The following is a 23,123-nucleotide window of genomic DNA, read 5'->3' on the forward strand; positions in this document are numbered from 1 at the left end:
AGCGACATCCAGTATTGTCAGGACTCTTGTCGCTTGCTCAGATATGTGGATAGTAGACCAATACAGATAGTGGTGGAGTAAGCAGTACCAAGGATGCATACAAAGCTGGTCTTCATTTCTCACAAAATAGGAATTAGCAGCCGAGTCGATAACAGCTTGTATTGTACGATAAGTATTTAACCAGGGTTAGGGTTAGGAGAGCGCAGGGGCCAAAAAAAAAGTGACCGCCCACCCAGCCCGAGGGCCAAAGTGGAACAGGGAAATATTGAGACGGTGCATGAGCCGAAGCCCATACAAACCGCAAGGCCCCCCTGAGGACATGGTCGCCGTGCTATGAGAGGCCCCCACGGCCCACATTCCTAGGTAGTTGAAGAGGAATGTGCCATCAAGGTAAGTATGAGGTGTTTGGGTGTCTCACGCCCGCTTATATACCCCTCTCGGGGTACGCACGGACCCTTTCAGTTCAGGGCAGGCTTAGAGCGCGCTCGCTGTCCGCATCTGGATGTTCCACTCGCGATAATCCGTCATTCAGACGGGGCATTATATAAATCATAGCTGTAGGAAAGCGATCATGTTGCTACCAATAATTTTGTGCTCGATGCTGCACCATCTCCCCTTTCGCCCGCTTCTTCCTCTCCACCTCCCACCGCTCAATCCATGTCCCCATCTTGTTCCGCGACTTCTCGCTCCCCACGTTCACCGTCGCAATCATCCGTCCCCAGTCCAGCGAGAGCGCAAAGCATGTTAGCTCGAAGAACGAGCTGTGCTCCGAGTACGGCACGCCGTACACCTGCAATGCCGCCGTCGAGTTCCGCATCGGGCTCAGGTGCGCGTGAGTGAATGTACGGCCCTGCGTGCGCGCGATGATTGTGGACACCGAGGGGACCATATCACTTCCCGTCGGCGCGGAAAAACTGTGATGGTCATGAGCAATGTAACCAACTGCCCTGTGAAGACCACCGTGAAAGAAGCTTACGTCCACCCTGTGGGCCGGAAGCCGACAGCCTTGATATAATGCCCCTTGAATCGCTCCACGTAGTCCTTTAGTCTGTCTGACGCAATCACGCCTAGCGGCACCAGATGCACGCCTCCTTCAAGCGGATCTTTCGTGAGCAAATCGTGAAGCTCAGGGTCTGCTTGACAACGCAAGATGGCCGCCTTGCGCGAATCGCAATATACCTTTGTCTGAAGAGCACGGGCGATTGCTGAGAGAACGATTAATGCACGACACGGTAGTGTCCAGTCAGACGCGTACCTTTGACGATGCGTTCCTTGCCGATCGAGTACGTACTGAGAGGAAGGCGGCGCATTAGAATAGACAGATAACAAGGCTGGGACAACCCACCCTACGACGACGAGTATCTTTCCAGGCTTCGTGTCCTTCTCTGGAGACTTCCCCGATGTCACAAGCCAGCTGTCCATCGTGCGATTCTGCCGCGCTTTGGCGATGTCTTCTGAGTCGTGCAGAGTTTCGCCCCTGACAATGCGCCGTGCCAGTTCTGCGCAAGCAGAGATGACCTGCGGCTGTGGCGGGAAGCAGTACTGTACATAGCGTCAGCACTCGCCCCGCGTCCTCGCACCAGTAGCGCACCCTACCTTGGGATCGAGGTACGTTGTGTCCAGATAGACGTGGTCGATATGCTTCCCTCGGATCGCGGGGTGGAGCACATGCTGCGGGCTCGCGCGGAAGTCGCCACAATGCAGGTAGCGAAATGTCCGCGTCGCGCCAACGAATGGCGAGCGGAACGCGCTGTCGCCCGCGTGCACTGTCTGCGGGCCCTCGAACAGGAAGAGGCACGAGCCCGGGCAGTGGTTTGCCTCGATGAGTGTCACGCACACGCCGCCCGTGTCCGGGACCAGCGTCGGCACGTCCATCGGCAGGGGGCACACCCACTGCCGGTCGACGCAGAGCATGTGCACGATCAGGTTTGCGGTGCCCTCAGAGCAATAGATGGGCCCGCTGCGCCAGTTGGCGGACAGGTTTGTGTAGTGGTCGGAATGGGCGTGCCTACAAGCATGCGCCTGCAGTCAGCTAAACGCGTTTCAGTGCACCGGTCGAGAGTGGTGTGCTCACGTCAAGAAGTATGCTGTGACGCCAGGAATGGTGCCGTACCGGAAAGCATCCACGGCAATGGGCATTCCCTGCATGACTTTGTAGAACGGCGCTTTCCGTCTGCCGCCGTTGCCCTTGGTGGGACGAAAGCCGCGGTCCTCGGCGGCAGACGCCTCTTTCCAAGCTTCAGTCTCCTTATAGGAAGACATCAGGACCGAGAAGGCTCCTGTGCCGCACTTAGTCGTATTCATTGAATCCGTATCTGGCTCTTGCTTGACCTGTGAGGGGTGCACGGCTTGAAGGGAGGGGAGGGGATGAGGAATCTGAGGGGTGGCAGAAGTGGATGGTGCAAAAGCTTTTGAGCTCGACGCACCCGGGGTCGATTGACCAGACATTGAGTCGATGCAGCTGTTCACATGCTCATGAACATCCTACCGAGCGAGGGTTCAACAAGGATGTGAAGTGCAACATGGAGATTGCTCACCTTCTCACTGAGCCCTCTGAGCTTCATGTCGCAGAGTGGACACACCTCGACGCGACCTTGATAATCTGAGTCCGTCGACTCATCGTCAGTGAGCGTGAGGTCAATGTCCACCGCCTCTTCTTCGTCTTGCTCAACCTTCAGCTCAATGTCGCCTTGTTCTATTTCGTCGTCCCCCATGGCCCACTCTTCATCAGCGGTAGGAACAAGGTCAGTATTCGAGCAATCGCCAATCTCCTCCGAAGATGAAACAGGAGGAACATCTGAGCAAGTGCCAGCCCGCACACTGCTAGCGGCATAATCTGCCTCATCCGCTTGAATGGGACTCACGGGCACCAACAGAGATGATGGTTGACCAAATGAAAAGCCCGCGTCTTCGTATAAATCGTCGGAACCATCGTCTTCGCACTTGACAGCAGCAGAGGGCGACAACACACGGTCCTGACTGTTCGACAGCTCCTTAAGAGCCTGCGAGCTGACCGGTTTCTCCTCTTGCTTGACGCCAGGTTGTTTCTGACCCCTATCTGTGGGAGCAGGGACGACCACGATGGTTTCGTCGTCCGAATCTATGACGATGATGTCCTCTGGAGGAACAGGCGGACGGAACGGCTTTCTCTGTTGGCCCTTTGGGGGTAAAACATTCTGCTGCGACTTGGCTTTCTTCTTGGCTTGTGTATTGCCGAAGAAATCGTGCAGGGTAGCGGACTGAGGCGTTGCCTTTCGCTTCTTCACATTTGCCATTGTGCAAATAGCTATGAGTTATATATTGAAGGCAGCATAAAGTGCCTGATAGCTGGTGGGAAAGCACAGTTCGTCGGTGCGGCAGGCAGTGGTAAGCACAGGAATCCTAACATTCGAGATCGACGCCAGGTTCCCGGACGTGACTGTGACTGTAACATTGATTTTGACACTCCTGGTGAATTTGACTGCCATCGCGACTGTCATCAAAATGGTTGGCCTTCAAGTTCTTTGCTCAATTTCCGAGTATGCCCACAAATGTCCCGTCCCTACAACCGTCCTGGACCCAGTACATTTGGCAGATTCGCCTTAATGAATTCCACAACACCATCCGGCCCTTTCTCCACCTGAAGACCCTGCGGTATACTGAACGTCTTGATTCCTGGTACTGTCTCCTTGGCGATAGCTACGATCTCCTGTGGGCGTGAGGATATCAACATCGATTAGTGCATGTAGGATTCTGCTGAATGAACGCTGACTTGAGCCTGCTCGGGTGTCCACATAGAGGCTGTGAACTGTCATTAATGGACAGATCAGCCATGTAAGACATTCCTGTCTATGCATGTTCGGACTGCCACCAGCTCACCAACAGGTCAGGCTTTTCCCTCTCTAACGTGGGCCTGACGTCCTCCAACCCTGAGGACCATGGTCAGTCTAGTGCAGATACCCACCATCGAGGAATCTCACTTTCCACGTTGGTCACATGCACGATGGTGTAGCGATCCTTCACATCTTCGACCACCCGCCCTATGAGGCGCTTCGCGCGCTCAGGGACGGTGTTCACGGTGATCAGCCTAATCGCAGACATGGAGGTAGCAGCGTTCGTTCACTATCATGCGGTGCTGCCAGGTTTCGTTGTACCAGCGCAGACAAATACAGTCAGCCGGCCTCCCGCACTAGCGGGCCCACGTGACAAGCTCACCGCGAGAGCTACAACCCCTTGCTTCCGATGCAAGACAATCGACCACGCAATTCCTTACTATACTGACATACGCGATTGTGTCACTGCCCTCTGAAAGGTCGATGTCTTAAACTCACTCATCAATCACGCAATCGGCCGAAATTGCAACACTCATAATCATCCTCAACCGGACCTGCAGTTGATCGACATATGTGTACAGACCTCCCGCGTGCTTGTCATGGACTATCGCACGGAATAACTGATAGAGCTACTTCCCGACCAGATAATACCTACTACAGCCCAAAAATCATGAACTCCCGACGAAACATTGTTTCAAAAATGGAAAAATGGTCGTGCAGTTGGCTTCGCGCCCGACGTCGACCGCACCTGCGCTGCCAACCTCGTTGGGCTCGCCGTCGCTGTCGTAATATAGCTCTCCCATGCTGCAATGGTCGCTGACGGGAATGTGTACGTCGACTGCGTTACACCAGACCCGACGTAGATCCCGGATTGCCCTGGTAGCACATCCTGCGCAAGCGAAGAGACTTCGCCTCCGACTACGGAGACTTGACCGTTGGAACCGCTCACAAGACCGGTGGTGTTGCTGCCCAGGACGAACTCCCGGAGGAAGGTGTATGCCTGTGAGGAGAAGAGTAAGCCAAGTTGAATGGAGGTATGTGGCAAATGTCACTGACGTTAGCAGGTTGTTGTTGGGCGACGAGGTGTCCCGCGCCTTTGAAGAGGATGTATGTCCAGTTGCGCTCCTGGTGAACAATTCCCGCAAAGCTACCATCATCAGCATACCAGGGTGTCGCAGGCTTCTTCGTAAAGCCCTGGATACCACCGAATGTAGTATTCTATAGTGTGACGAGAGTTGAACATCGACATCATGTATCAGACACTGCGACTAACCTGGATAACAACTAACGACGCAAACACAAAGTCAGGCGGGGCTGTAGCAGACGAATCAGTCTCACGAACCTTCTGTGCCACGGTGAGTGATGAGCGAGTCGTCGTTTCCTGAATACAGGACGATGGAAAGACCCCGCGCGGAAGCGTTTGTTGCAAGCTCAGTGAGGAATGCCATCGGCCTGACAGTTGCTCGATAAATGCCTATGGCGTTCCCGAGAAAACACCACTTACTCGACACCTGTGAGAGACGGTCAGGGTCTTTTCTCAACACAATACGGGTGGGTACTTACTCGGATCATTGTAATCATTATCCGCACCGCCTAGAGATGCACAATCAGGTTTTACAGAACAGAAGGACAGGATGTGCTGCATACCGAGGAACGGATAGTAGTCCATCTCGCCAACCCATTGCTTGCTTGTAGGCGCATGCAGCGCCGCGACAGTCTGAGGATCTATGAATACTCTATCAGGCTCATTGGGTAGTAACAGGGCCCCAGCAAGGAACACACCGTTGAAAAAGTAATCGCCATCCAGCGGAATCTCCGGATCGAGCGCATCGGGGAGGTCATACACCTGCAGCACTGTTGAGTAACTCATCACCCGCATGCAAGCCAAACAAAGCCCACATCGATCCCAGCGAAGCTTCCGCTAGCACCTACACCACCAGAAATTAGTATCTGATACGCCAAACCGAACAACTCACTCACTCCACGGATACGTGAAGTTCAACGCATATTCGATCATCGCGTCGTATATAAAGCACCCATACCACGGGTCGATCGTGCCGTTCGCGCGCCCCGCCAAGTCGCGCTTCATCACCTCCCGGCGTTGCATATTCGCGCGACCTCGCGCGTGCACGCTCTCGTCACCATAGCGCCGCCGACCCTCCTGCAACAGTTCGCGCTTGGACATCATCGCCTTGCTCTTTTGCTTACTCGCGAAGTACACTTGCGATGCGCGGCCAGGCGCGGTGGGGTACACGAGTTGGAGGTCTGGGAAGTGGCCATCCTGTGGGTACGTCAGATTGAGGTCGTAGCCGCAGAGGTGTGTTCTGTATAGGATAGGAGGATGAGTATGAGTATGAGTCCGATGGAGACAGTCAGAGGGTACGAAGGACGTACTGTTCCACGAACCACTGGAAGACTTCCGGGTCGTAACCAATGAGTTGGGGGTACGTCTGTATGACAGTTGTCTGCAGGGGCAATAATGAGCAGTTGTTGATGAGCGAGGCAAACTGATGATTGGACACACCGTTGGAAGGTACTGGAAAACAGCATCTGAGCCAACAGTACCATCGCCGATCACAATCTTCGCCAGATTCACTGGAGGATCAGAGAGGCCGAAATATGCCTTGGTGATATAAGGCTACACAAGACTGTCAGCTTACGTCTCCGGAGACCACTAGATGACTTACTATGTATGTACCAGCATAGCTCTCACCGGTCAAATAGAGAGGTCGTGTTGCAAGACTGGGAAACACCTTGACCAGGTTCTCCAAGAAGCCCATCTGAAGTTGCAACAAATCTGTCAATTCCGCGTACACCTACTTTTCTCGCAGTGTGCTTACAAAGTCGGTCCCCACTTGATCCTCATCATAGACTTGCATGCATCGCCCATTAGACTGATAGATATGCATACAGATGAAGCAACTTACCAAACCCTGTATCATCGGCTGTCGACCAACCGGTTCCTCTGAATGAAACTTGTGAGCGTCATCAGGTACAAACACCGAGCGTAGCGTACACAGGCTGGTCTATCCAGAAATAGTCAGCTAGGTTGCTGAAGCTGTAGTTGTTTTCGTATGCGGAGAAATCTGGATTGAGGTGTATGGGCCCGTTCTCGTACAACAGACCAAGAAGACTTGACGCTCCCGGACTAGCGCGCAAGTCAGGTTACTGCGTTGAGAATGAGCTGGCAGACATACCCTCCGTTCAGCCATATTCCCCAAGGCTTGTCGCTTTCTCCAGCTGTGGCGGTCAGCGAGCCGTTTTCTCTCTCGAAGGCCCAGAAGAACAGTGTATCATTCGGATGGCCTTGCCGATTTACAGGAATGTTTCCCGCAAAGCTGCGTCCGAGATCCCAGGTAACGTTGGGTAGCGGCTCTGTCACCTCGAAGTCTGTAACATTGACTACTTTAGCGCGCTGCCATTGCTATATGACTCTTGAACTCACAGTTTTGCCAAGCTGGTCCATATTCTAAATCCGGCATGCCAGGGTACGCCTGTGGCCAGCTGCTGGATATTTGGCCATTCACAATGGGTAGGATGGATGACGCCACGAGGGCGAGCAGTGGTAGCGGCAGCATTGTCGTAGATCAGGACGGGGATTATTACCTGTGCTATGATGCCACGTCCTAAGCTATTTATCATGAGCGGTGTGATCCTGGTTACCAGGAAGCAGGTGGACTGCACTCACATGAATGTAGGAAGTAACAGAGCTGTGTCCACCAGCGGCCCAGACTTGCGTGCAGGGCTGACCACTGCTCGGATCGGAAGCGTTCCTGTCAATCGTGGAACTGTAGGCACGCAAGGACAATAAACATGATCCTAGTGACAATAGACATTCCAAATCAATACGGCGGTTGAGCGCCCATCCTGCCGAGCGGCACAGCGAGGGGCTGAGTCGAACTCGACGCTGGTGGAACAGACCACCATGTTACAAACTACTATACACGGCGGAGGACGGATTGCGATCAGTAATCCAGCCGATCGTACGCGGGATCTCAAGTTCCTGGACCGACGGCAACTTCCGTGCATACGGAATACAATACTGTCTCCCACGTCGCCGTCCGAGACGTTAGGCAAACAATGACACGTCCACAGAACTCCCAGAGATAAAACGTCCATGAATTACAAGCCACAGCATACAAAAGACGGAGACGAGATCATGCCGAGTACTCCAGTTTACCTGAAGAATCACAACATTAGAAAGCAAATCAGATTGTCATCGGATTGATGCGCTTACTCTCATGCTTCTTGGCTTCGCCCACCTTCCGCACAGCCTTCATGAAGTCTTCCTGCGTCATGAACTCACTACAAAAACGTCAGTCCTGTTTTAAGAATTGCACGACAATACCTGCACATACCGGTCATCCCGGATTGCAAACATGCCGGCTTCCGTAACCACATTCCGTAGATCGGCGCCGTTGAACCCGTCCGACAGCTACCGAAGGTCGTCAGACACGCAGTCCTCAGACAATGAAGAAGCTCACGTACCTTAACGACCGCCTCATAATCGATCTCGCCGCTTTTGTTCACGGGCGCAGCGTGGATCTTGAGAATCTCTAGCCGCGACTGCTCGTTCGGTAATGGTACCTCAATCTTGCGGTCCAATCGTCCGGGTCGGAGGAGTGCGGGGTCAAGTGTATCTGGTCGGTTGGTGGCCATAATTAACTTCGTTCGGCCAAGAGTGTCGAAGCCATCCATTTGGTTGAGTAGCTGATGCATGTACAACATCGCATGAGCGCAATATTCCAAGCACACCAGGGGTGCTCACCTCCATGAGCGTTCGCTGAATCTCCCGATCAGCACTTGTCCCTTCCGAAAACCGTCGCCCACCAATCGCGTCAATCTCATCCATGAAGATAACACAGGGCTCGTGCTCTTTTGCATACCCGAACATCTCGCGCACCACCCTCGCTGACTCGCCAATATACTTGTCGACGATTGCGGAAGAGACGACCTTCAGGAAGTTCGTCTGCATGGTGGCGGCGACAGCACGGGCAAGCAGTGTCTTGCCAGTACCGGGTGGGCCATAGAGTAGGACACCCTTTGGTGGCTTGATGCCCACCCGTTGGAAAAGCTCGGGGTTCTGTAGCGGTAACTCGATAACCTGGGCCAGTTCGGTCATGGGGAGCATATGGCGAATTAGCCAAACCACGGACCTCTCGCAACTCCCGAATCTGATCGCCGAGACCGCCAATGCCGGCGAACGAGGCACCTCCCGGATCCTCGAGACTCATCTTGTATACTAATGGGTCGACTTCACGAGGTAGGATACGCATGATGGTAAGGGTGGTCATGTCCAAGCTAACACGGGTGCCGTTCTGCAGCTTCGCTGCCGGCAGTGTTGGTCTGTAGGACACAACGTAGCGGGGACCTGACGACGCCTTCACGATAACTAGAAAGACTATCAAGAAGTGCGCGAAGGTGACGCGTTCGGGATACTCACATCGTTCGTCGTCTAGCTGCTTCATGACCTCCCCGATGATCTGTCCAACCGACTGCACGGCCTTGATATCATCCTCTGTCTTCTCATATGCTTTCTCAAGATCCTTCAGAGAGAATCTCACTGTAACAATTGTCAACAAGAACATCGCCAAATGCTGGAAGTACACGCACGGTTCTTCAAGCTCTGACTGCTCGCTTCATGTTGGCGCATTTTCTACTGCAGCACATTAGAATGGCCCCAACAACCATGCAATGTGCACACCTCGCGGTACTGCTTGAGAGCATCTTGCCGCCGCGCATCCATGCCTGCTGAAGTCGATGGTAGTGGTGTGCTCATGGTGAGTGAAGCTCAAGCGAATGAAGCGCGAGCTTCAAGCTTGCGCGTCGCGGAGACGCGTCATGAGGCGTGTGGGATATCATATATTTGTAGGAAACCTGCCCAAATGGCTTGGTGGTCTAGTGGTATGATTCCTTCTTAGGGTGTTCCAACAACTGGAGATATCGAATTGGAGGAGGTCCCGGGTTCAATTCCCGGCTAAGCCCATTTTTGGCTTATCTCGGATGGTGAAAGGCCTGGGGAAAAACACAGTGAAGGAGTCAAGAAGACTTTTTGTTGAAAGGAAAGGGGTCGAGACGTAGTGGCCTATGTGCACAGAAAGCGAGCACATCGAGAGTAGAAGGTGCCTGTCTGTCTCGTGTGTTCTGGGACGAAACTGCTGTACCGTGAGACCGGTTGTGCATTTCGAGAACTACAACCATGTGTACATGACACTTTCACAACATTGTGCGAGATCCAAATAATTGTGGATTGTCAATTAAAACGATAAAGCAAGCGCGGATGTCGTACTCCAACGACCTCGGCCTACAACGCGGTCCCACCATCTACTAATGGTACTTATGTGACCAGCCCTGTCGTCGGGGCCCGAGGGCCATTCGCTCCAGAGACCTCCCAGAGCGGCAGGGTAGCTTCGAACATAAGCCACTCCCAGTCGTCGCAGTCGAAATCCCGCGCAGCAATCTTGAACATCGGCCACGGCGCAGAGAGCGCGACCGAGCCATCGCTTCCGCGCTCGACCTCCCTGAAACGCCCATTAACGCCGACCACCTGCAAGCGTGGTGCTCTCGAGGCCAGCTGCTCGATGTCAAGCACGGGGCCGCGCTCGTGCGGTTCCTCGTGGACGTAGATGAATCTGAGCTCGGGGAGGTGCGTCCACTGCGATACCGTTAGTCATATCCTGAGTTCGAGATGACCACTAGGCCACTGACCAGCCCGTGCCACATATCTGCGCCCACTTCAAGGCTCTTGATGGAAATATGCACGCGTAGAGCACGGATCTGGGAAGGAAGGTGTGCCTGCAAATGCCGTGCATCATCCTTGCGGAACACATCCGCCTGCAGCGAGAGCCCCAGTGTGTCCAGCGTCTTCGACGATCTGAGGAATGGCAACAGCGCCTTGAGTTCTTCCCATCGATAGCTGGCAGCAAAGTCCAGCCTGCGCAGTAGCGCCTTTTCCCTCACGAACTCGACCAGCCCGTCCAGGCTAAACGTGTTCTCACGCAGCGAAACGTACCCCGTGTGTCGCAAAGATGTGAGATGAGGCAGGGCCGAGCTGTTACGCGCGAACACCTGCATGATGTTCTCATGGTCGCCGGTGTACGATGCAAGGCCAAAGGAATGCAGGTTGGGACAGCGCTGGATGACAGTCTCTACTTCGTCCACGCCTTCGGAATACTGTAACTCGAGATCCCTCAGATGGAGAACCTGCGCAAGAGCGTCGGGGCAATCAAGACCGAGGTTCCCGCCGATTTTCAGACACCGGAGCGTATCACGGCGGGCGCTTGTAAGAGCGCAGAGGAAGTCTTTCTCTCTATCGTATCCGATGAAGTCGTCGAGTCTGTAGCCGGCCTCGAGATGCAAAGTAACAGACTCCAAACGGTCGAATGCATCCAAACGCAGGTCCCCCAGTGACATATTCATGGGTCCATCTTGGCTGCAAGCGTCACCAGCGATGTTAAGATACATCCTGCGGCAGGTGCGAAGTATCAGGTGCTTACGGAAAGTGAAGTTCTCTCAACGGCGGATGCGCTGAAGCCAGTGCATCGATGCACTCCTGGTCCACATCAAGCAACGACCGATATTGGGAAACCACGAACGTGGTCAGATTGTGCAGGCTTTTGAGCGCAGACAGTAAGCATCCTGTGTGGGACACTGTTAGAAACCGACAAAGGTGACATTTTGCAGGATACTAATAGGCTCACGTCGCGCTCCAAGTACCTTATCCTCCGCGTCGTTGATGAACACATACACCGCCATCTTCCGGACATATGACGCAAAGACCACATCGTGCGCGATGTGTTCGAGGAGGGCGCTGGCTCGCGTGATGTTATCGCGTTCTAGCTGCACTCGTTCCCCCCGAGTACGAGTCCGGTAAGCCCACCGCCAGTCGCAGAGGCCGAGATGAACGTAGATAGAAGAGAATAATGTTCGCACTGCTATCCCATAGAACAATCTGCAAACGAAGAGACAGGAACGCTGTCCAGCCCTCGATGTCTTGGGGATGATGATGTCCCATATCTCTGGTGGAAGAGAAGCCTGACCTTGGTGTGGCAAAATAGACATGAGGATGGGTATCGAGGCTGAGGTGAATAGCCGCCCACCAGTTGCAGCCTATGTAGCGTTGTGGCAGTGCGGAGCACCCTGTAAACTCTGTACGCAAAGCGGCCGGCGGAGGCAGTGCTTGACTGATTTCATCGATTCTGCCAGACAATCTCGGAGTTTAATGCCTCAGTGTGGCCTTCAAACGCGATCCATTGCGAGGTATACTATCATTTGAACTTCTCAGGGATTCCTGCAAGCCGTGGGATGGAGAAGTTTGCTAATATTTAAGGCTCAGAATGGCGAGACGTGTTGTAGTATTGTAGTTGCCGACCCCCTCGCAGGTAATAGGGAGATTGATACAATGTTTGTCGTGGATTTTGTGCCAACTTGCAAGGATGCTCTGGCCAACATTAGTTTCTCGGCGATCATCATAAGTACAATTCGTTGATCTAGATCGACACTCGGCGTTTGCTTTTGCCCCGCCTACGTCTTCACTGATCAGTTGTGCCTCCGCTGAGTCCCGTGTTGCTCAAGCTCAAGTCTAGACGTTGTGTACAGCCACTGCCGCCTATCTCTGTTTAGTGATATACAGACACGCAATACGCCGAATCATCAGTTTTTGTTCGCTGGACAGTATCGAGGTCGATGACGAACCCTCACATTCGATTGCTCTGATGACGTCATGACTGCTCAATGCCATTTTCAGCGTATGTATATGAAGGAATATTTGTCTCATACCTGCCATCGTTTCCCTTCTTCCCCTTTCCCTCATGTATCGCTGTGCGCCCCTTCTGCCTCTCAGAAGTGTAGCGACCTACGGCGAGGAAGAACAAGACACACGCTCCTTGATTCAGTACATATTCTCGGCTGCTACACTGTAATGAACCCCGCGTTGCCCCGCCAAGAACCAGGGCTTCGGCAAATCGAAATGCGGGGTATATGCACCCGCGACACGATCACATGGGTGCGACAATCACATGTTAGGCACCCCGGGCCTCCGGCTTTTGTAACCAGACGGCAGAGAGGATGCCTGGTTGGTGATCTTGGCCGTCTAACACAGCGAGCGCGTTGTCTGCATCGTTCTCATGTTGCTCGCAACCACTCGTTCGTCCCGATTGTCATCTGTCAGTGCTCGCCGTTTAACCTCGATGACCCCAGCACCGCGAACGCGTCCAACCAACTGGAAGACCCTTGCGCCTGCACCGCTCCCTGGGCCCGCGTTCGCGGCGCAGAAGTCGCTGCCGCAACTGCCGGTGCCCGCACTCGGTGACACTGTCCAGCGACTCAAGGAGTCGCTCCGACCACTTGCCTGGAACGAGAAGGAGTACAACGAGTCCATTGCAAAGGTCGATCACTTCGCGAATAATCAAGGCGAGGAGCTACAGAGGCGGCTGTTGGAGAGGCAGGCGCAGACACAGCACTGGCTTGAAGACTGGTGGGATGATGGGGCATACTTTACTTACCGCGACTCGGTGAGCCAAGTCATGCGTTGTGGACCACTATGTAACCGAAGCACTGATCGCTTCTGCAGGTGGTAGTGAATGTATCATACTACTGTAAGCATTTCGGGCACCGATCCATCTTTAAGCGTGCCATGCGTCCTGACGCATGCCAGACGGATTCGTAGAACACCCTGTGCACCTTCCCCAAACGCCAGTTCATCGCGCCGCTTCGCTTATACGCGCTGCTATGCTATACCGGCAGCAGCTCAAGCTAGGACAGGCGGAACCAGAGAAGACCAAGGAAGGTCCCATATGTATGGATACTTACAGGTGCGTAGAGATACAGTACGCGTATATTGCCTATCATAACGATGAATATAATACCAAGATGGATGTTCGATTGTTGTCGTGTCCCAGGGCAGCCCGCGGACTGGAGTGTCAGTTACGCAGTCGAGGGTGACCACGGAATCGGGGGACACGTTGTAGTCCTCCGTCGTGGCCGTGTATGGAAACTTCATCCTTGGGCGGGCGACCGGCTCCTTAGCGTTAGCGAGATACAGCGGTACGTCTTGTCTCTCTTACCACGAACTGCTATCTCAGCGCGGGATCTCTGGTAGGCAGATCGAACACATTTATACGACAACTCAAGACGAACACCCTGCCGTTGGCCTGCTGACTGCCTCAAATCGTGATACCTGGTCTAAGGTGCGTTCGGGGATTGTCCCCACGTCCTACGTACACATGGTGACCGAGTATAGGACTACGACATACTCTCTTCCAATCTAGAGAACACTTCCGTTCTTCGGGACATCCATTCCGCTGCGTTTGTTTTGTGCCTTGACACCGAATCAGCACCAAACTTTATTGCGCACAGCCGGCTTCTATGGCACGGTGCTGTACCGGATCTATCGCCGTCCGTGACCCCTTCCCCATCTCAATTAGGGCTCCGCAACAGGTGGATGGACAAGCCCCTGCAATTCGTCGTGAGTGACGATGGCAAGGCGGGCTTCGTCGGTGAACATTCCATCATGGACGGCACGCCGACCATGAACATGTGCAACCATGTGCTCGACATGATCGCTTCTCCGGGCTTCGACACGCCACCGTCCGCGAACGCCGAGCAAGCGCCACAGCCCCTGGACTGGGTCGTGTCGCCTGAAATCAACGCTGCGATCGCGGAGGCCGCCAAAGCTGCGTATACCCTCGCGACGAGCCAGGAGATGGGCGCCGTGCGTACCTCGTACGGCAAGCGCGCGATCAAGGCGTTCGGCGTGTCTCCCGACTCGTGGGCGCAGCTGGTCGTGCAGCTCGCGTACGAGCGACTGCTGCGCGCACGGGGGGAGCGCCGCAGTGGAGGGACATACGAGTCGGCGTCGACGCGGCGCTTCTTCAAGGGGCGCACGGAGGTCATCCGGGTGGTGAGCACCGAGGCGCTCGACTGGGTGCGCTCCATGGACGATCCGAAGGCCAGTCTCGCGGAGAAGGGGGCACTGTTTGCGAATGCGGCGAGGGTGCATGTGCAGCGCGCCAAGACAGCAGGACAAGGACAGGGTGCCGACAGGCATCTGCTGGGTATGTGTTCCGAGCGGTATGTGGGTACCGCACTGGCCACTGATAATATTTGCTCGGGCGTGCAGGTCTTAGGAAATCACTACGCGAGGGCGAACCGCTTCCTGAGATGTTCACCGATCCCCTGATTACCCGCTCAAGCTACTGGGTACTCAGCACCTCTGCCATTAATTCGCCTCACTTCGGGCCGTATGGATGGGGCGAGGTCGTCCATGATGGTTTCGGAGTTCCTTACGTGACTGGCTTTGACGGTGAGTCTTCGCACCTCCGGACCTTTCGCTCGGAGTATCCAGTGCGCATATTTGTGAACTATCACAAATGCTGCCATTGGACATCAACGGATAGAGGTTCCGTCGCTGTGACGGCTTGCTGAACAACGTACAGATTTCTTGCAATACACCGTCACTTCGCGGAAGGAGATGCCAAATGCCCAGTTCTGCACCGAGATCGAACGTGCAGCCAAAGATCTCTTCGATCTTCACACTGCGATCACGGTTCAGAAGCAACACGACGCAAAACCGCCGAAGGCTAGACTCTAAGTATGATTTCTCGATGTGTAACTACAGCCGACCATGGATTGTGCATCAGTAGACAACTTGGTGGCATGTTGTGTTCGTTCTGCTACGCATGCATATCAGAACGCCTAGCTTTCACTACCTCCAAGGCAGCAAAGCAACCTATAGAACGCTCTTGGGCACATTCCATTACTGATTTCACTCGTCACAGATGGCTCATAAAGGCCGCTGGGGATCGCGAAAATCTATAGCACCTAGCTTGAATCTATCAATGAAGTGTGCTTGAGCGATAGCGTGTTTCGAGCCTATTTGTTGACATGATATTCTGTCATGCCATATAGCTTGCATGAGTGCAGGCTTTCTCCAGTGACAGAGATGGCCATGCCACGCATGGAGCAACGGGTACCGCGCCTGCAACTTCCAAGAAGGTTGCTGGTCCCTGCAATCGTAATCTAGTGAACAAGAATATCTGCAAAACGAACGACATACCAAGGATACCGAGTTGACACAGTCGGATAGTGAACGCCATTCCTGTGTGTAGATCGCCATAAAGAGAATGGCGGGGGGATCGCCTGAACCGTCTTATCCAGTTTGTCCAGTAGGAGCGCTCTGTGAACCTCGGCTTTACCAGAAGCAGCGGCGGTAGGGTCAATGCACTGCGACGACAAATGACACGTTCGTTCCTCATTCAGTTACGCGTTGCCCGAGGGCTCCTAGGTGAAACAAGTATACGGCAAGCAAACACACAGTGGCAGGGCATCGTTTGATGCGGTTTGGGCTTCAAGCAAGTGGCCCAGTCTCAGAAAAGCTCCGGTCAACCTGACAATCGACCAGGATTTCGTTCTGCCAAGGTGGGACGCAGCACTCAAGCTGAGAGAAGTCGTATATAAGATGGACAAGATACAAGGGTGACCGAAAGACCGCGAAGTGGATCATAGGCAGATGAAACAGAGAATTGAAACTTGAGTACACGGAAGAGCTGATGAGCGTCGGGTTGAACCCTTGGGCGTCTAGTGCACTCCGCGACGACACTCTCGCAACGACCGCCATGACCTCCCTCATTAACGCCGTTCGCTCCAGTACGTTAACACCGTTCAGAGATACCCTATGTGAGGTGCTCAAATTATCTTACCCTCAGAGTTTCTGGACGCGATCAGGTCCGTGAATCCTCCTGGGAGATGGAAGATCTTGGTCGTGGACGAGCATTCGCAGCAGCTGCTGGGTTCGGTGCTGAAACAGTATGATATCCTCGAGGAGAATGTCACCCGTACGTCTACCACATTCGTAACGCGTCGCGGTGTACTGACACCTCATAGTCATCGAATCGATCACGAATTATCGCGAGCCTCAGCCCGGGTTCGAGGCGATGTACCTGCTCATGTCAACCTCACAGAATGTCGATCGCATTATACGCGACTTCTCAAACGGGAACCAGCAATATGCTGGAGCGCATTTGTTCTTTGTCGACGGTATATTGAGCCAGTAACCCAGGCGCGCATACACTGACCGTATGCCTCAAGGACTGGACGAGCAGCTGTTCGAACGCATCACATCATCGCCGGCTGAGCCGCACTTAAAGACCCTGCAGGAGCTCTTCGTCAACTTCTGGGGTAGCTCGGTTGCTCTATGGCTGTGCCGTTTGTAACTTACAATGTCGCTTGTTCCGCAGCCGTGGAGGCACAGACGTTCTCACTCAAGCTTCCCGGCTCATTCTTCAACATGTACAGTCCACCCCGTAGTGACAGCGCTGTCCGTATGGCACGCGACCGGCTGGAGGAGGAATTGCGCTTCGTGAGCAAGATGGTAGGTTGATCATCAGTGTATTCGTGAGATGTTTTGATGCCCCGCCCACGCAGATCACCAATGTATGCATTACCATGAACGAGTTTCCGTACATCCGATACTATCTCCCAACACATCACGCGCCGCTGGGTGCCTTTAAGCCGCACGCTTCGACTCGTGCGCCGCCACCGCCTGAGAACAGCGGTCGATGGCGGACGCAGCTCGCGCGTGGTGCCGAGGCACGGGCGTACGAGAACGCAGACACCGACTTTGTCTCGAAGGTGCTCGCATTTATGGTACAGCGCGACCTGGACGAGTACAAGAAGGCGAATCCCGATTTTCCGGTGCGTGAGGCGTTTCTGCCAAATACGCGTCTTGTAATTGAATTGGATCGCCGTGCAGAAAGCGTCCGATCCACCACGGCCGCGCTCCACCATGATCATCACTGATCGGTCTATGGATACCCTCGCACCGTTCGTGCACGAGTTCACATACCAGGCTATGGCGAACGATCTGCTTCCGATCGAAGACGGCACCAAATATACGTGCGTACTTCTACGAGCGGGAACCAATCATAGGTATCTCACGATGTCTCCACAGGTACAAGTTCCAGTCTACACAGGGCACATTTGAGGACAAGACGGCGACGTTGTCGGACGCAGATAGCGTGTGGACAGCCGTGCGGCACATGCACATGCGCGAGGCGATCGACAAGCTCATGGCGGATTTCAACCAGTTCATGCAGGACAATGCTGGCTTCAAGGGGTAGGTGGAGCCTCTGATTGTACCCGATAGGTAGCAATATTGATCACGGCCATAGAGAGGGTGCGGCGAACCTGAACGACATGAAAGACATGTTGGCGAACCTACCACAGTATCAAGAACAGCGAGAAAAGGTGCAATCCACTCCATTTGATTTGTCTTAAAACTTATGCCGATTTTACATAGTTCTCGCTACATTTGAACATGGCTCAAGAATGTATGGGCATCTTTGAGCACGACAAATTACCTACTGTTGCGACTGTTGAGCAGGTATGACGTCATAACTGGCCGTGTGTCGATCAAGTCTAAACGGAATCCCATCACAGAACTGCGCGACTGGCCTTACAGCCGAAGGCAAGACTCCCAAGACACTCGTAGAACAAATGGTTCCTCTCCTGGACAGCCGAGAAGTCGTGTGAGTGCAGAGGCCTCGTGTTCACAGGGCGACCATATGAATCATGTTCTATTTCTAGGAACATGAACAAAGTACGCATCATCGCGCTGTATATTCAGTTCCGTGACGGCGTTCCCGACGAGGATCGGCGAAGATTGTACCAACACGCGCGGCTGTCACACGCCGAGCAAGATGCGGTCAATGCGCTGGTTCACTTCGGTGTCCGAATAAGCAGAGTAGGTTTAGAGCAGTACTCTTGTCAAGTCAGGCTCATGGTGCTTGTTCCAGGGTCCCGGCGACAAAGACACGAAGAAAAGGCTACGACAGAAGCCGCCGAGCGAAGAAGAATACGAGCTGTCACGTTTCAAGCCTCTGCTGCAGACGGTTGTCGAGGTAAGCCATCGATACGCAATTCATCCCAGTGCAAACTGCGATACGTGCTTCAGGACCACGTCAAAAACCGGTTGGACCCCACGCTCTTTCCCTACGTTAAGGAAGCGCCGTCACTAGCACCTGCCAACAGCTTGCGATCGCCTGCATCACCAGTCATACAGCCGGCAACCTCCTTGCGAAGCGCAAAGCCCAGTTGGCATCGCGCTCCCAAGGCAGGTGGTGCGCGTGAGGAGGTCCGGCAACGCGTTTTTGTTTTCGTCGCTGGTGGCATGACGTATTCCGAGATGCGAGATGCGTATGTCATGTCGAAGTCCTTGAACAAGGACATCATCATCGGTTTGCCCTTCCCATGACTATACAATTTGGAATGGGATTGACGAGAAATTCTTGCACAGGCTCGACGCACGCCATTACACCCGCACATTTCATCGACGACCTGAAGGTACTCGAACTTGGTGGTATAGGCTCACGCGCAATGCCCAATGGCCTAAACGATGGCAAAGGCCAGCGGCCGCTGCAAGCCTTCTACGACGAGAAGTATTATACCCGGGATGCACCCCCACCGCAACGCGCTGCACCTGCACCTGCGGCCAACGCGCGGCCAGAACAGGGCCGGCTGCACAAGTCATCGGTTCCGTCGTTCGCGGGCTCAACGGTGTCTGTTAACAGTACGGCGAGCAACAAGGAAGAGAAGAAGAAGAAACGGGGTCTGTTCCATTTCTGAACGTGTAAGGTCTCCGCAGCGGACAGTGCTTAGTTTATTAGCGGCTCGCGCCGTATTGTAATCATTTTTTAAACAATGGATAGGCTATGGATCATGAAGATCGCTCCCTTTTAGATAAGACAAGCCTTCAACGTCCCTCCACGCAGCTCTCCATAGAAAAGCTAAGGAACGAACGGCCATGAGAAAACTGCGGAAGGCCTTGCTCGTCCTGGTTAAACTGAGCAGGTCTCAGGGTTCTAGTTGCGCTAGAATCTGCACAAAGGACTCTCAAATCGAGTAATAATTAAGTCAAAGATGAGAGTGCATTATTCTGCAGAATGTTTTAAGTACATCTGTAGCGTGTCCCTTTGACTGTCACGCCGGGCACGGCCCACGAAACGTTCTCCTCGTCGTGTTAATAGCGCGACCAGCGACCGTCTTGGAAGTTGCAGGCGTAGTCTCTAGTCTCTTTTTGCGTGGAACGAAAAAACTCTCGCGAAGAAGAAAGTGTTATGTTTCATTAGACCTCTGGAAGATATGTGGCGCAATCGACTGTGGCGACGAACGCATCGCGGGCGCGATGGGTGGTCGGCGACGTTAGCGTCATTGCCGCTCTGCCCGACGCGTGGGCAACTGCTGGGTGTTGATGGACGTGCGGTCCGGCGAGACGGGGAATGGAAGGCGGGTGCACCGGTTGCTCCGTGCGGGACGTCTGGCGCGAAGTCAATTTCTTTTGTATCTGATCTGCGGACACAATTTAATACCAATGTCGTTCTTCTCTGTCGGCGATGCGTGTGCGCGGCCGCGGAGATACTGGCACCCTTGCGGCGGGACGAGGTCGCGTGCGATGGATACGTGCTGGCGCGGATGCCACACCCTCGGCGAACGTTACGTTCATTTGCCTCGTAAGGCTGTGGTGCAAGTGAGTGCTGTACCCGATTCAGTGTCAAGCCGTATTCTGATAGGGTAGGCCGCTTTCATGCACGGTGCGTGGGGGAAATGTTGCGCGAAGACATAGAGCTGTCGACATCAAGCTGTCGACACGCTATACATCTTCCGCGACGGGGGATGGACGGTCCCCGGTTCTACATACTTGCAAAGCTAGAGCCCCGCATGAAGGGCCACATTTATACTGATGAATGAGTCGAGAGTGCAGGCCATGGTCTAGCTCGTGTCTTTCAAGCGAGCAGATCGCCCGCAAATAATAACACGACATACGGGGCAGCTCCAGGTGAAGACCGTAAACTGAGATAATGCCCGGTAGGTGTCAAGCGTGATCAACGTACTATCGTAAAGTACATCGCTTTTCATGTTCACTCGCAGGCTTTACTCGCTTGCAAAGACATGACTCGCAAGAGCTTTAGGCTGTCGAATGCCCCACAGAAAGTCGTATGGGCACTACAGAGGGACTGGTATGACGTGCACTCCTTTTCCTGTGATGCTGCTCACTTTGCATCTTAGCGTGTTTCGCCATGCAGTGTTTCACGGATTGTGCGAAGGAGTGGCATGTATACGCCCCAGAGATCACAATGGGACCCAGTAATCGTGCCCCGGGAACATGTGTGCAACGCAGTCTGAGATTTTTTTAAAATATCCGCTGGAGGGCGCTGCCCTATGCCGGATACTACATGCATGTACATAAGAGCGCTAGGGAGTAATCTATCTTGGGCTATCTTCGTGCATCGTTAGGGGTTGCGCGAGCGGTCTGTCACATGGGGGATGAGGTCAGTGGGTGCGTGATTGGTGCAGTACTGTACTGTCGAAGTGAGGAACCGTGTGAGGGTGAGGAAAGGGAGCGTGGGCGCGAGGGTGAATAACTATAATGCAATAGGTAGGTATTATAGTGTATACAGTAAAGTAAAGTAAATGTTAGGCGGAAGGAGGGAGCAGAATGGGTAGGGGAATGCGGAAGAAGGGGGATGGGAGTAGGGCCTGTAGGATTCGGGTATTGTATTGCACTCGGTAGGCTATCCCTGTGCCTGTGCTGCTCGGGACGCATTCTGGTTCGGTCGTCCGGCCGGTTGCCTTGATGTAGCCGAATAGAGTCGGGAGAGCTTCGGGGCTGCTGAGGAGGATTCGAAGGAGTGTCCTGAACGCAGGGAGAGCTCGTCGTAGCGGAGCGCGGGCTCGTTTCCATGTCGGACAGTGTAGGAGGTAGTGGATCACCGTCTCCTCGTTGGTGCCGCATGTAGGGCACATGGCCGACTCGGCCTTGCGCAGGCGAAATAGGTGCTGTTGAAGCGGTGCATGTCCGGTCCGCAATTGGATAAGGATGCTTGTTTGGTTCTTCGAGAGGGTCGGGTCGATTCTGCGCGTTTTTGCGTAGCGGCGAGATATCTGCCATCGAGCTTCCGCTTCTTGCTTGAGGTCGGCGGTCCTGTGTTGTTTCGAGGCGGAGACACTCACGGGCAGGGGCGGTCTGAGATTCAAAGCACACAACCTACCGACAGGTGTTGGTGCAGCGCGGAGGCCACACCCAACCTGCATGGCAGTGTATCGTGCATCAGCTGCTTCCCGCAAAGATTTGGAGAATTGTCCACGGGCTACTATCGAATTCAATCTGCTTCAGCTCTGACGACTAATGCCGACAGTTTGCGGGTGATCGCCCCCGATATATTTTGGCGCCGCTCCCAACTTCGCATTTGATCTTGCCCAGTTATGCCTTCACATCGTGGTAGAGACGAGCGTCGACGATCGATAAAGATGAAGTCCGGTGATAGGGAGCGAGCACCGGCGACGAGGTCAGTGGCAGAGAGGGAGCTTCGGCGACAAATAACCAGGGTCAGCGGCGATCGTCGGATATGGAACTGCAGCATCGAGAACGGCTCGCCGATCACACGACGCCGTTGGCGAACGTCGGTTCACGGACATGATACATTCACGGACATGATACAAGTTCCTTTTCTTTTTTCTTTTGTAGCGTCAGGCAGAAAGGTACGTACCCTGTTTATTCCTCCTCAGACTCCTCTAAGGCTCGCAAAGATGGTGTTGAAGATGAGCTGCTGAAGCGGCCGGTGTAGGTCGACGGGAATGCCGGCATCACCACCTTCCTGAGGGCAGCGTACGAAAATACGGCGCGCCGGGGTTGACATTCTCGTGAGGCTGAAATATCGCCGATCGTGGACTCAAGCTGGATCCGCCGGGTCTAGCCTGCTTGTGCCCCGGACCCATTATCGGAAGCCCAGACATGCTCCGAACACCGTTCGACAGGGTCAGTGTTTTTGACTGACGCTTAGATCACTATCTTTTCCTCCGGGTATTGTATGCTGGCTGATCAGAAGTTAGTACTTATGAAATGGCGTCGACTCCACAGTTCCAGAGAACTGTATTTATGCTGTTTCTGAATACGTCTAAAATGGATCATTAAGTGTGTCTTCTTGATGAAAGCTGGCGCGGAGAGGACCTTTTGTGTGCGTATCTACAGCAGGCGCAGCGACACAAGGGAGGCGCCATGATTGGCTGCTACACAGTCACGGCCACGTGAGCTGTGGTTGGACGCGGAGCTCGCGAACTTCGCCACAACATCTTAGCAGCAGTCGAACGACAGGAACCAATAAGCGGAATCGAACAAGGGCACGCGTTCTCCAACACACGCGTTAACTCAGTACTGGTAAGCAGGCTTGTATGGCCAACGGTTCTCTTGCGCGCCAACGCCACGTCTCTGACTTCACGGCCGCCTGGAAGGCACCCTCATCGGGAATCGAGCGGCAC

General features: G+C 53.9%; 9 protein-coding genes and 1 non-coding gene across 10 annotated transcripts; 3 read left to right on the top strand and 7 right to left on the bottom strand.

Annotated features, from left to right (window-relative positions):
* Positions 1–192: 192 nt before the first annotated feature.
* POSPLADRAFT_1138331 (hypothetical protein) lies at positions 193–405 on the bottom strand (the record flags this gene model as incomplete). Its single annotated transcript, XM_024484893.1, has 1 exon — positions 193–405. A coding segment is annotated over one exon (213 nt), but the record flags the coding sequence as incomplete, so codon positions are not given.
* Positions 406–577: 172 nt separating this feature from the next.
* POSPLADRAFT_1138383 (hypothetical protein) lies at positions 578–2,304 on the bottom strand (the record flags this gene model as incomplete). Its single annotated transcript, XM_024484902.1, has 6 exons — positions 578–914; positions 977–1,205; positions 1,256–1,290; positions 1,346–1,542; positions 1,597–2,008; positions 2,075–2,304. 6 exons carry the CDS (start codon positions 2,302–2,304, stop codon positions 578–580), a joined length of 1,440 nt encoding a protein of 479 aa, XP_024341246.1.
* Positions 2,305–3,541: 1,237 nt separating this feature from the next.
* POSPLADRAFT_1055068 (hypothetical protein) lies at positions 3,542–4,080 on the bottom strand (the record flags this gene model as incomplete). The annotated part of the gene is made up of 4 exons (XM_024480599.1): positions 3,542–3,688; positions 3,752–3,787; positions 3,859–3,908; positions 3,960–4,080. The coding sequence occupies 4 exons, from the start codon at positions 4,078–4,080 to the stop codon at positions 3,542–3,544; spliced, it is 354 nt and encodes a 117-aa protein (XP_024341247.1).
* Positions 4,081–4,382: 302 nt separating this feature from the next.
* Positions 4,383–7,390, bottom strand: POSPLADRAFT_1065593 (hypothetical protein; the record flags this gene model as incomplete). Its single annotated transcript, XM_024481974.1, has 13 exons — positions 4,383–4,812; positions 4,869–5,030; positions 5,155–5,264; positions 5,460–5,666; positions 5,793–6,136; positions 6,207–6,277; positions 6,337–6,450; positions 6,500–6,592; positions 6,653–6,684; positions 6,740–6,777; positions 6,829–6,923; positions 7,174–7,202; positions 7,258–7,390. 13 exons carry the CDS (start codon positions 7,388–7,390, stop codon positions 4,507–4,509), a joined length of 1,734 nt encoding a protein of 577 aa, XP_024341248.1. The 3' UTR covers positions 4,383–4,506.
* A 579-nt stretch (positions 7,391–7,969) lies between these two features.
* Positions 7,970–9,558, bottom strand: POSPLADRAFT_1045494 (hypothetical protein; the record flags this gene model as incomplete). The annotated part of the gene is made up of 9 exons (XM_024478772.1): positions 7,970–7,992; positions 8,050–8,117; positions 8,171–8,247; positions 8,301–8,522; positions 8,581–8,916; positions 8,969–9,204; positions 9,256–9,375; positions 9,426–9,468; positions 9,517–9,558. The coding sequence occupies 9 exons, from the start codon at positions 9,556–9,558 to the stop codon at positions 7,970–7,972; spliced, it is 1,167 nt and encodes a 388-aa protein (XP_024341249.1).
* A 141-nt stretch (positions 9,559–9,699) lies between these two features.
* Positions 9,700–9,797, top strand: POSPLADRAFT_t50. Its single transcript has one exon. It is a non-coding gene; the product is annotated as a tRNA-Pro (tRNA).
* A 352-nt stretch (positions 9,798–10,149) lies between these two features.
* On the bottom strand, positions 10,150–11,873 carry POSPLADRAFT_1045495 (hypothetical protein; the record flags this gene model as incomplete). The annotated part of the gene is made up of 4 exons (XM_024478773.1): positions 10,150–10,467; positions 10,521–11,277; positions 11,309–11,450; positions 11,513–11,873. The coding sequence occupies 4 exons, from the start codon at positions 11,871–11,873 to the stop codon at positions 10,150–10,152; spliced, it is 1,578 nt and encodes a 525-aa protein (XP_024341250.1).
* Positions 11,874–13,000: 1,127 nt separating this feature from the next.
* On the top strand, positions 13,001–15,402 carry POSPLADRAFT_1055072 (hypothetical protein; the record flags this gene model as incomplete). The annotated part of the gene is made up of 8 exons (XM_024480600.1): positions 13,001–13,324; positions 13,384–13,408; positions 13,468–13,624; positions 13,683–13,856; positions 13,912–13,999; positions 14,053–14,866; positions 14,932–15,114; positions 15,248–15,402. 8 exons carry the CDS (start codon positions 13,001–13,003, stop codon positions 15,400–15,402), a joined length of 1,920 nt encoding a protein of 639 aa, XP_024341251.1.
* Positions 15,403–16,426: 1,024 nt separating this feature from the next.
* Positions 16,427–19,433, top strand: POSPLADRAFT_1045497 (hypothetical protein; the record flags this gene model as incomplete). Its single annotated transcript, XM_024478774.1, has 15 exons — positions 16,427–16,457; positions 16,517–16,645; positions 16,695–16,847; positions 16,899–16,988; positions 17,048–17,181; positions 17,235–17,504; positions 17,563–17,705; positions 17,761–17,925; positions 17,981–18,056; positions 18,109–18,192; positions 18,249–18,337; positions 18,396–18,552; positions 18,605–18,709; positions 18,763–19,045; positions 19,105–19,433. 15 exons carry the CDS (start codon positions 16,427–16,429, stop codon positions 19,431–19,433), a joined length of 2,238 nt encoding a protein of 745 aa, XP_024341252.1.
* A 1,848-nt stretch (positions 19,434–21,281) lies between these two features.
* POSPLADRAFT_1137078 (hypothetical protein) lies at positions 21,282–22,601 on the bottom strand (the record flags this gene model as incomplete). Its single annotated transcript, XM_024484753.1, has 3 exons — positions 21,282–21,789; positions 21,857–21,893; positions 22,478–22,601. The coding sequence occupies 3 exons, from the start codon at positions 22,599–22,601 to the stop codon at positions 21,282–21,284; spliced, it is 669 nt and encodes a 222-aa protein (XP_024341253.1).
* Positions 22,602–23,123: the final 522 nt, after the last annotated feature.

This window comes from Postia placenta (assembly GCF_002117355.1).
Source record: "Postia placenta MAD-698-R-SB12 unplaced genomic scaffold POSPLAscaffold_4, whole genome shotgun sequence".
Taxonomy (NCBI): domain Eukaryota; kingdom Fungi; phylum Basidiomycota; class Agaricomycetes; order Polyporales; family Adustoporiaceae; genus Rhodonia; species Rhodonia placenta.